The sequence below is a fragment of the Argiope bruennichi genome, chromosome 5, assembly GCF_947563725.1.
Source record: "Argiope bruennichi chromosome 5, qqArgBrue1.1, whole genome shotgun sequence".
NCBI classification, from domain to species: Eukaryota; Metazoa; Arthropoda; class Arachnida; order Araneae; family Araneidae; genus Argiope; species Argiope bruennichi.
This window is the reverse complement of record NC_079155.1, coordinates 133,018,334-133,031,031: the sequence shown is the minus strand read 5'-3', so window position 1 is coordinate 133,031,031 and position 12,698 is coordinate 133,018,334. Positions and strand designations below refer to the sequence as shown.

The 12,698-nt window shown below is 32.3% G+C and overlaps 1 protein-coding gene across 7 annotated transcripts in view; it reads right to left on the bottom strand.

Annotated features, from left to right (window-relative positions):
- Window positions 1-12,698, bottom strand: part of LOC129969679 (semaphorin-2A-like) — an 802,435-nt gene that overhangs the window by 29,244 nt on the left and 760,493 nt on the right. For all 7 annotated transcript variants that reach the window (XM_056084340.1, XM_056084339.1, XM_056084342.1 and 4 more), the window contains one exon: window positions 10,248-10,369. In XM_056084340.1, the coding sequence (XP_055940315.1) occupies window positions 10,248-10,369 (122 nt within the window). The remainder of the gene's footprint in view (window positions 1-10,247; window positions 10,370-12,698) is intronic.

The following is a 12,698-nucleotide window of genomic DNA, read 5'->3' as shown; positions in this document are numbered from 1 at the left end:
AATTATAAATTGAAGTCGAAAACGGACAAATAATTGAAATAAAAGAATAGTTTTTTGAACAATTATAAAAAAAAAAATATTTTAAGTACATTAATAAAAAATTGTTCTTAAAAGCAGTTTTCATTAAATTGGTTCCGGCATTTATTTAAAGAAGAACGCGTGCCATCGGTATCTGCTTTGTTTTAACCCTTTGCAGTCGAATGTCTTCTCTGAGCCACCATTCAAGACAGTGCATCATTTTGACATTTTATTTATTTATTTATTTTTAATTTGAATTTTCCATATACCTACAGAATGTTAAAATGATGTAGATTCATTTTTCAGGAAAATTCAACTTAAAGCAGTTGCATGTAATTATTTCTTGGTGTAATAAAAAGGTCCATGTATTAAGTGAATAATTATGTATCGAATGATCATTCCGACTGCAAAGAGTTAATGTTTTTGCCCAACATATATAGTTTTTATGTTTAACCATTCATTCAAGCCGAACGGAAAAGGAAATAGTTCCGAGTCAACGTGCTTCCAAACCCCCTCCCCCCCCCCCTCTCCTCCCTATCAGCAGCCACCGATCACCCTATCACGATTGGTACCCAACACAGTAGAAATGATCAGTCATGTTTTTGATGAGAAAAAAGTCCTCTCCCAAATGAAGCTATCCCATCATCCCCTCCAATCACAGCTGACCCCTGTCCTGAAAAGATCCGAAACGAAACCGTCTCCGTCGAGAAAAATGCGATGAAATTCAAGACGAGCCTTCGGGCAATTTGTAAAACTTCAGTTTTCACCCGGGAAAAATTGAATTATAAGCGCATTAAAGAAAAACAGTTATCGAGGGGGAGCGATTTTTTTCGCCGCCTGTTTCGGGGCATCGTAAACAATTTAAAGAGTTTCTGGAGAGATAAAATATCTGATATCGTTGGAAAGAAGAAATAACAAGAAAAAAAAACTTTTATTAATGTGTGATGGATAAAAATAATAGAACGCTTTAAAATATTTAAAGAATTTTTTTCGGAGTAAAAGAATTTTTTTTTATAAGGAGGTAGATTTTTTTATGCGATTTAGTTTAAAACATATTCCTCAGCCGAATTCCGCTAACGAGTTTTGCAGCGATACTATGCATTATATTTGATAATTTTTCCTTTTCTTATTTTTTTAAGCTTAATGATATATTTTCATTGGTCTAGAAATGACTGCTATAAAAAGTATTATAAAATTTCATTCATACAAAATTGGAAAATGCAAAAGAGTACCAATTAGGGATTGCAATACCGGTATACCGAATACCGGTATTTTGAGCCATTTGTACAATTTTGTAATACCGGTATTCACAAGTTTAAATACCGGTTTTTCGGTATTTACTAGAAATTTTTAAAATTGTCTCCACTATATGTTCAGGTATCGCGAACATAGAAAAAATGTATACGTTTTTGTTTTTATGTCTCCATAACGGGCGAAATTAATTAGTTAATTAATGGCTTAATTAATTGCTTAAATCTAAATTAGAGAAACATGGATTATCCCTGAAAGAAAATATTGTATCCATAACGACTGTTGGTGCAACAATTATGAAAAAAGTTGGAAAGTTGATTGGTGCAAATCAGCAGGTGTGCTATGCACATAGAATTCAATTAGAAGTAATAGATGTATTATACCAAAAAAATAAAGAACAGAAGAATCCAAATACTGTGGATATAGAAACTTCGGATTCCGACTTTGAAAAGAGTAAGAGTGAGAGTGATATTGACAAAGAAGATAATGACAATGTAATTGTTGAAGAAGATATTGCTAATGAGGATGAAATATTAATCCATCAAGAATTGCTTTCTATAATTTATAAAGTTCGAAAAATTGTTAAGATATTTAAACGTTCCCCTATAAAAAACGTTCCCCTAAAATATATACTAACTGAAAATAAAACAGAATATATGTTAATATTAGATTCTAAAACACGTTGGAACAGTTTACTCCTGATGATGGAACGATTTTTGAAACTGAGAAATCCAAACCAAAAAGCAATACTCGACTTAAACCTGTAAATTAATTTTTCAGATGGTGAAATCGACTTAAGATCCAGAACTATATTAGTTCTACTTCCAATAAAACTGACTATTGAGGTTTTATGTCAGAGAGATTCTAATTTATTAACAGCTAATGCAACAATGAATTTCATGTTGCAGTCATTGAAAGAACAGCATACAGAAAGGCATACCGAAATAGAAAATGTCTTATGGTATTTACATAATTATAATGATTTTAAAAGTGAAAATGAAAAAGAAGAAAAGAAAATAACAAATTCAAATCTGATTAAGCTTATAGTAAATTTTCTTAAAATTTTTTACCCCCAAACCTATCTACATTCAGAAGAATTTGGTTCAATTATCGAAGATTATGATGTCACAACTGTCGATAGTGAAAAGGAATTGTCTCTTGAATAAAAATTAGAATTAGCGATAAATAAAAAAAAATGTCAACGAAATCAGCTATATCCAAAACCATCCGACGAGAAATCGATTTATTTGAAGATGAGGGATTTAGAGGTAAATACTATATTGCTAACAGTACCACCAACTAGCGTAGATGAAGAAAGAGCGTTTTCGACAGCTGGTAATTTTTTACACAAAATTACTTTTCAGGCTTAATGACAGTACAATTGATGCATTATGTTTTTTTAAGATTACATTTCCAAAAATTGTATTAGTATCACAGACTAAATAGTGATAGTGGTTTTTTTTTGTGATTTAAATAAATAAGATGTTTCTTTACTTTTTTGTGATTATATACTGTTATAATTTATAAGTTACAAATTATTTTTTGTGATATTTACACTCTCTAACGAAACTGGCAAATAAAACAAAGAAACACCTGTGTTTTCTTTCTTTTTCTAAAATTTCTAATACCGGTATTAAAACCGGTATCCCGGTATTAAGATTTAAAAAATACCGAATACCGGTATTGAAATTTTGGTCCGGTATTGCAATCCCTAGTACCAATGATATGGGTCGTTATTGTTTTAACTGCCAGAATTTTGGTTTCGTAAATATATCCAACCTATTCAATCCGATATTTCCAATGCAATAAATTCAACAAAAATCGGTTACTTTTCTTTTTTCGAATCCCTGAGTCTTTACACATCAGTTTGTAAAATATGCAGGGCTACTCGGGGTTATACAACACCGAGCTATTTATGAGCAAGTTCAATTTCAATAAACTTAAGAAATCTAATCAAATTTATTTACTGCACATCCAAACTTAATAAAAAATGTATTTTTCAAATCTTAAATTAATAAGCAAATTAAAAATCCAGAATGGAACAAAAGAAACTCACCAACTAAATACTGCCTTTCATACAAAATAATTCATACTAAGATTACAATTCAGGTATATGTTTATTTTCGGAGCATTTTTTTTTTGAAATTTACAAAATTTTAATGAAACGAACATATTATTTTAAATTAAATGGGGAATAAAACTAAGAATTCCTGTGAAAATTTATTTAAAATTATTAGCAATTATTAGTGAAATTTCGCATATACGCCAAACATCCTGTATCAAATTCTAATAAATTTATTTTAGTTATTTTTACACTATACATAACTAATATATTTAGCTGTATTAAGAACTAAAATATTTTCACTGGCTCAAAAAGTTTGGGAAATATTCCAAATCCTGTAAGCAAAATCAATATTGATATTAAAAATTATTTAATCTTTTCATACAAAATTTTTAAAAAATATATGACTATATGAAAGTTTAGTTCATAACATAGCCAGAATCAAGCAAAATATTTTGGCAAAATTTCCTTCCAACATTTTGGAAACGCTTTCCAAAAGGAGGTTGACCACTAAAGAAAAAGAAGTTTCATAGAAAATGAATTTAAAGAATGAAATACATGATAAAAAAACCTTAAAAAGTTTTAAGGCGCCCTGTTTGTAGATTAAACTCTCTTCTTGTTAATTTAAAATTTATCTTTTCTTTAAGCCTTTTACTTTATATTTGAACCATTTTCTAGTAGGAAATGACTGACATCTGGATTCGCTCTTTTGTCGATTCCCTTGCACTTTTGAAGAGAATGAGTAACATAATGAGAAAAAGCATAAATTAAATAACACTGTTTCAATATGTGCTCCTCGATTTTTTATTTCTATTAGGAAAATTTTCTTTTGTCAAAACAATTGTTAAAAACTTTCGTTGTTTTGTAAGCATTTCCGAGATGAGTATTAGATTTTTATTGCAAAATGCTGAGAAAATTCTTTTACTTACTCTTATAATAGAATTGAATGTGGGAAGTCCTTCGATTTTTTGGGGAACTGTTTTTCATCATGTCGTACTATTTATGAATCATTATTGCGATCTTTTTAGAACTGTGATCTTCTGATAAATATCTTTCAATATCACACGAGCTTTAGACTCATCATCCTCTTAATAAGAATTGCATTGCGATTTTCGTTTTACAGATGACTTTTCAAAATGCCCCCAAAGTTTTTTCTTTCCTATCTGCATTTTGAAGACGAAGTGTTGCTTATAATAGTCATTTCACATAGTGTGCAGCATTTCATCATCGCTTATAAATCCAAAGCTTTCAAAGCATCAATAAAAATAATGGGCGAATAGTCATTATTTGGCGAATTGCCAGATATGGCTTCTTTGCTCTGAACTCAAGCTTAAATTTCAAAAAACAGTTTGTCATAAACAAATAAAAAATACATAAAGGAAAAGTGAATTTATATTTTAAAGCAAACATATTGCTTGAGAATAAGAAAATTATTTGTTTGCGGAGGAAATAAAAATTATATTCATTTTGTGTTATTTTTCCAGTTGATATGAATGCGTCAGAAGTATAATGTTTATGAAAGATTAAGCAATGTACAAATTTATTTTCCGCGTTAAAATTTTTATTTATATATTATTTGATGCCTTCTCCGTATATAAAGATTAAGACTTAAACGTTTCTCCGGCTGTACAGACTTTAGGGCAACATCGAATCATTCGTGACGTTCAATTAACACAAATAAGAAAATTTATTGGTAAAGATAATAAAATAGTGAGTAAAACAGGGGAAGAAAATTTGAAATAATTCTTTTCGCAGTTCATCTATCATCAAACTATTTAACGTCAAAAAGCAGAGATGCCTCGGGAGGCAAAGAAAAAGAAAAACTGTTTGTTTATTGAATAAACTTAATTCATTTCACTAAATCTTTTTGAAAGAGATTTGGGAAAGAAAAAGTAGAACGTCGATTACATGCTGCGCCGAAATGCGTGCGGTTCATCCAAAAAACAAACGGCGGAAGAAAAACATATTCATTACCCATTTTCCCAAAATTCAGACTTCTTTCTTTGTAGCAGGGAACAGTACTTAGAAGAAACGTGTTCACTAAAATGGCACTTAAAATATAAAAATGCTCGGGCCTCCAAACACAATTTCTATTCTTCACTTTAACGTCTCTTATAGTTCTCTATTTCGAACTGAAATGAACATTCTCGATGTCTGTCAGTTTTGGATGAACTTCATCAGCAGAAAACTTTCGTCCGTCCTCATGGTAACTTATAAATGCAACAAGCTAGATAGATAAAAATTTACAAACACTTGCATCGTCAAAACTGCAGAGATGAGGCAAATTTTGAAAGTAAACCAGCACAGGACTCTCTGTCTGCCTGTTCAATGGTATACGGACACATAAATTAAATTTGCATCAAACCTGATGCTTGAAATTCGATATGCGGTCTTGTAAACAAAACTACAAATTTTCTTTGAATTCTGAATCCAGTTAGCTGAAAGTTTAGTTTAGCAATAGTGTTATAGTTTAGTTTACTTATATTAACGTTCCGTTTTAAAGCAACACTAGGGCTATTTTGGGGCGGAAATCGTAATTTGAACCACGGTCGAATGACGAGGACAACACCTGAGCTGGCACCCCGCCCCTCTAGAAACTTCCACACCATGCCAGTGGGAGGACGTTTGGTCCCGAAGAATTCAACGTGCATCAGACTCGCTTACACGACGGTTCTTCGGTGGAATCGGGTCCCGAAACCAGTTGGCTGAAAGAACAAAAACATGAGAGTTTTTCAATCACTCCCGGGACTGGGTACAATATTTTGAATATAGTGACAACACGGTTACTTCATACATTTGCGCTGATATTTGTGAAGCGTCCTCCGATCCTATAAAAAATGAATTTGAACCTTCCCCTATTGAGAATACATCAAAATGTTTTTTCGCATATCGCCGAATTCACTGAAATATTGAGCAAACATTCAGGGGTTCAAGTCAACGAAAGATAATACAACATTCCAAATATCTCGACGCAGAAAATGATATTTGGTTTCCGTTTCATTTGAGATTCTTTAGCACTGATTATTTATATTTTAGTCGGATGCCAAGTAATTAACTTCTCACCCGTTGGAAAACTGAGATGTTCAAAAGAAACTCAGGCACAGCTTCTATTCGCGCGAGATCTATGAGAGCCCGAAGTATCTCACTTAGCATTCAGGATCTGTGTTCACTTTCCTTAATTGTTCGGCACAGCCAGCAGCGTCTGTGCAATGTAATTAACTTTCCTACAAAAGCACCTTAATCAGATTCCAAAATACCACTTCTTTATTTCCGGCTATTATTCCTTTTGTTCTTCAGGAGCGAGACTATTTGCTTAAGCTCCAATCACAATGTTTTAATCCGGGCAGCTACAGGCTATTGTCTTTTAAAATAAGTTCAGAAAACTCGCCAAAGAAGGAAGCGGATTAAAACGGCGCCATTTTCTGGCGTCGGGAAGAAAACTAATTCTGAATACTCGAACGGAAAAGTCTTCTTACTGGGGAAGAAAAAGAAGTGAAATACGTATTCATAGCCTCTTTCCATTGTGAAATTTACTTTGAACGCTTAAAAAACGGCGATAAAAATTAGCTGATTCAGTTACACGGACATAAAAGCAAAGACAAAACCTTTTTCAAATATCTAGTAATATCAAATTACCCACACTGCGACTTTTTTTTTTTTTTTTTTTCAAAAATGAATCGAGGGCGTGAAAAATGTTCAAGTAACAAGTTTTTTGTTGTAGATAACAAATTATTTATCAATAACAGATTTAAAATACTGATAAAATTCCTTAGCTTAAAGAAATCAAGAATTTCATGGGTATTCACGATACGAACCTAAACGTCCTTCCTTTGACTTTCTTGCTTTTGAACGCATGTTTCAGAGCACGAGAAAACCTCGCACAGAGGAAACAGGATTTTGTGTATCGTTCTTTCCATCGACTGGGCCCAAAATGTGATATAATGTCGCCTCCAAGACCGCATATCAAATTTCATTTGTTTCAGTCGTTGCGATTTTTCCTTATCACATTCATGTATTAACAAATAAGCAAAGTATCAAACAGCCAACATTTGTGTCGCGTACAAATCTAAAATTTTAATAAATATGTTTCCTTAATAACATTCATCTTATTCATTGCATTTTTATTTTGTGATATTCACACATAGATATGGAGAGACAATTCTTCTAATTAATGGATTTCATTTAAATTTGATGGAAATTTGGTGAAAAGGCTACATAGCAAATTTCATACCTGTAGCTCCTTGCGTGTGAATGACCGTGTTGACAGATTGATGGACAGAAGGATAAGAAATATGTCCCAAAAATGCATTTTTCTATAACAGTAATTTTTTTTTTTTACACAACATACAGTGGCTCCCAAAATTGAGTATACACTATACTCTTTTTTCTTTAATTTTATTCTTTTTGATCTTAACATTCCTATTTATGGCTAATATTTATAAGAACGATAAAATATACCTTAATAAAAGTATTAGGCTAAACAACAGAAGGGAGGAGTCAATAATATTTTTATTACAGTCATTTTTATGTCAAAGTTACAAATTTCAAAGTCGCAAAATTGAGTATACATCTAGCAAAATCTGTCAACAAAAAGAGAAAAAGATAAATTAATATTTTGTTGCATATCCTTTTGCATTTAGAACATCTTGTAAACGGTGTGGCATTGAGTTCACAAGAGTTTGAGTTGTTTTTCCGGATATTTTCGACCATTCTTCTTGTAATAGTCTTTTTAAGTGTTCCTTGCCCCTAATATCGTGTTTTTGAACTGATTTTCCTAATTGTGTCCACCAATTTTCAATCACATTGAGATCTGGAAATTGAGGAGGGGTGTGCACTTGCATTTTACGATTATAAAACAATCATAACTTAGCTATTTTAGCTGTATGTTTCGGGTCATTATTTTGTTGAAACAGAAAACTTGACCCTAAACCCAAATTCTGGGCAGTTTGTTTTAAATTGTTCTTCAACAGATCCAAATATTTAATTTTATCCATGATTCCATCAATGAAAACTAAATTTCTCACTCCTTTTGCAGACATACAGCCCCATACAAGAAGTGAACCAATCTCCATGCTTGACAGAAGGATTGGTGTTTTTAGGAAGAAGTTCAAAATTGGGCTTTCTCCAAACATAATATCGATCATCACTACCAAAAACATTGAACTTACTTTCGTCACTGAATATTACTTGATTTCAGAAGTCAGGAGGCTTTGAAATATGACTTTTAGCAAATGAAATTCTTTTCTCTCGATTTACTTTAGAAATGAATGGTTTTGTTCTGGCTACGCGATATAATTTGCTACATTATAATTTGCTTTTCGAATTACTCTTCGAATTCTTTCTGCAGAAACACACTTTCCAATTGTTCTTGAAGTAAATGTAGTAATTTTTGTAGCACTCACCTTAGGATTGTTTGCTACCACTCGAATAACTCTTCTCTTGGTTGTGCCACTGAGGATTTCTTTTCTTCCTCTTCCGTGTTTATTAGCAATTTGTCCATACATTTTATACTTCTGGATAATTTTTTGAACGCATCCGTGACTGCGTTGAATTTCCCTTGCAATTTCTCGTAGAGATTTACTATCTTCAGACAATCGAATAACAATTTTCCGAATTTGTTTCATTTCTGGAGCTCATTATGATAACCAAAACGTTTGTTTTCGCTTTGAAATCAATGATTACCAATTAAAGTAATAAAACTATTTTACTTATTCATTTGAAAATAAATAATGGTAGTCAAGTCGCATATTTTATAAGGTGTATACTCAATTTTGTGACTTTGGAATTTGCAACTTTGACATAAAAATTACTGTAATAAAAATATTATTGATTCCTTCGTTTTGTTTTTTAGCCTAATACTTTTGTTAATGTATATTTTGTCGTTCTTATAAATATTAGCCATAAAAAGGAATGTTAAGTTCAAAAAGAATAAAATTAAAGAAGAAAGAGTACAGTGTATACTCAATTTTGAGAGCCACTGTATATACAAAAAAGCAAAAAAAAACAAAAAACGATTGCAATTATTTTGATAAATAATTATTTCACTTCGCTTAAATTCCAGAATATATTATATTTTTTGTATTTCATTTAAGTGAAGTACACTTACGTAGAATTGACACAGAAACCTGTGTGCCAAACCAATGTCTTATTCTGTCTCAGTCAGACATCAATTCAGGCTGTTACGAATCAGTCCCACTCAATGCCAATCAAATCAATGCAGATAATCAAAATGATTAGTTGGAAACAATCAATCAACTCTTTCACTTTAAAACTTTCACTGTAATGAGCACCATCTGCGGGTCAATTTATTATCTAATTGCACAGAATCATCTATTTAATTAGATGACCCCCTTTGTCTCAAGCTCTATAAAATGAAATGGATTGTAGTTTATTAATTGTAAAACTCAACAAAGATATATCAAATATTGATTTGATTAATGCTAATTAAATTATAAAAAAGCATCATAAAATTGCATCATTGGATCATACACTCGCTTAATAGGAGGTAAATATGAGAATTTGATCTCCTGCACAGTAGAGGAGCATCTGTCTCTTGGTCCTGCTTGCACGAGAACCCAATCTGAACGAACTGAGGATTTCCTCCTTAGCCGCCCTTGGGGCGTTGCAAATGAGCTTCTCTTACTAGAATTAAGATATAGCAAAGAAGGGGTCATCTGATTAGATAGGCGGTCCGAATATCAGACTTGAGTCGTGGCAGTGAACATGTTAAGGACTTCAGCATCCATTTAGGAATATCTACTCTGACTTGTCTATTCGACAAGATATGATCCCCAAAGCAATGCATTGTTAACGAGAATACAATTAAAAAACAAATCTAGATGTGAAGCACATTCCGAAACGAGTGAAATATTAAGTTTCGTCTTTAGCAACATGGAGCAAGTGTTGGTGGACTCACCTTGCAGACTCGGGCCACCCTGGAGTAGATGCTCTTGCCGCAGTTGATGTATTCGACGGCGCTCTCCCGGAAGAAGAAGTACACGTGCTCGCCGATGTCGTAGGAACCCACAAAGTTCGGCTCTGAAATATCACGAATGAACTGCAGATTTCAACTGGGAAAGCACACTCTCAGATTTATTACTTAGTCAAATCAAGAGTAATCAAATCAGTTGCATTACTCTTACGTCTTGAAACTGGGTAGACAAATTTTATATAACATGAGCGATTAATGCACACATTTAACACTATACATACCAACACTTGATACAAACCTATTTCTACCAGAGCCAGTCAAATGACCGGACTTTACGTTTCCTGACTGAATGTGTGAAATATGAATGTTAGAAAGGAAGTAAACAAATTAACTTCATTATAATTAAACAAAATTGTATATTGTCAATTTCTATGCAACAAAGAATAGGAATTTTTAATTCGTTGCTTATAGTATTTATACAGAATGTTTCCATTGTACATCTTCCGCAAACATATTTTCACATTTAGAAGAAATTTTGATGGTTTTATTTTCGTTACAATATCCTATTTGACATGTCTTACGAATCTGCAATATCATATTTGTTCTTTCTTTTGGTTGTTCAGGAGCTTCTCGAAAATCTGTGGAAAGTTCTACTGCTAATTGGAGTAAAATAATCTTGTCTCGAGATATTTTCGTCTGTCGGTTGCTTGTACAAAATCCAGGCATTTATGCCAGCTAAATCAAGAAGGCGCAACTAACTGAATGTAATACGTTGAATACGCATTACATCCTAATTTCTGATCCGATAACTTTATAAAGCAATAAATTGTTCTTCCGCTGCGGTAGATAACGTAACGTGCAAAGAAAACAAGTAATAATAATAATAATAAAAAAAATACAAAATAATAATAATAATCATAGAATATTACACTGCGTAAAAAAAGTAGAAGGACACTCGATTTTGTAACAATAACCGAAAAATATTTTATTTTTAATAAAATTTTTTATTAGAATCATTTAACAAATATTTCAAAAATACAATTTTAACATCAGAATTATGATGTTCAAACATAAAATATTAATGGCAACAAAAATAGTTTCTCTTTTTTGAAACTTTGTAAAAAAAGTAGAAGGACAGCATTATAATGAATGAAAAAATAGTGACTTTAATAAGGAATGGTCCTCCCATTGGCCTTTATAACTTCAAATATTCTGTTTGGAAGTGAATTGTATAGAGTTTGAATTTCAGTTTGACAAAAATTGTCCCACGAGTCATTCAGTGCTTCTTGAAGCTGAGTTTGCGAATTAAATTGCCTTCCATCAGCATAAATTCGACGAATTAGCATTGCCCAGATGTTCTCCACTATATTAAGGTCAGGACTTTTGGCTGGCCATGGTAAAACATCCACATTATTTGTTAGGAACCCATTTTTGACTCCAGTCGCGGTGTGAATGGAAGCTCCGTCTTGCTGAAACTTCCACTCTTCACCCCCCATGTCAGAGGCATAAGGAAGAAGCTCGGAATTCAGCACTTGAATGTAGTCTGTATGTTTTTGCCTACCATTTAAGAAAACCAGACTTGTCCTTCCTCCGTATCCAACAGCCAACCAAACCATTAAACTCCCTCCTCCCATTTGTCGTGTTGAATAGTAGTCGCCTTCAGTCCCCAGACAATGCCAGTAGTGCTGATATCCGTCTGGACAGTCTAAGTTAAATTTCTTTTCATCGGAAAATATCACAGAAGTCCATTCTGTAGTCCAGGACATGTTCTCCTTAGCCCACGCTAAACGGTTATCAATGTGAGCTTGTTTCTACTTAGGATGATGTTTCCGTTTTTTGAAAATGAATTTTTTAGATCTTTTAATATAGTTGTAAACTGTTTGTTTCGTCACATGATTAAGTCCTGCTTGATTTCTTGCCTTTGAAACATTTCCTTTGTTCTTCTTCAGCACACGAGCAAGTTTTCTTTCATCACGTGGTGTTAATTTCTTCGGTCTACCAATCTACTTTTTATTTCCATTTTTATAAGGATTTCTGATAAAGTTTGAAACTGTATTGGGGCTCACCTGAAACAATCGAGCAATCTCTCTGACACCTTTACCATCATTTTGATATGCTCAAATTTGTCCTTTATGCAAATCGTTCAAAAGGTATTCCTTTAGGCCTTTCTGAGAACGGAGAAACAACGCAACTTTTAAACAAATTAGATTTTTTTCACAGAAAAGGATAAACAAAATACAAAATCACTATTTAAATAAAGAACAACTCACTAAATTAAATATATTAGCAAGTGTCCTTCTACTTTTTTTACGCATCGGAAATTATATATACTAATTTTCTTAATAATATTAGTGGTAGATGTTTAATTTTTGCCTAAAATGAAAACAAGGGTCATTAAACTAAATCTGCATAAATATCTGGTAGTTAGGAGAAAAT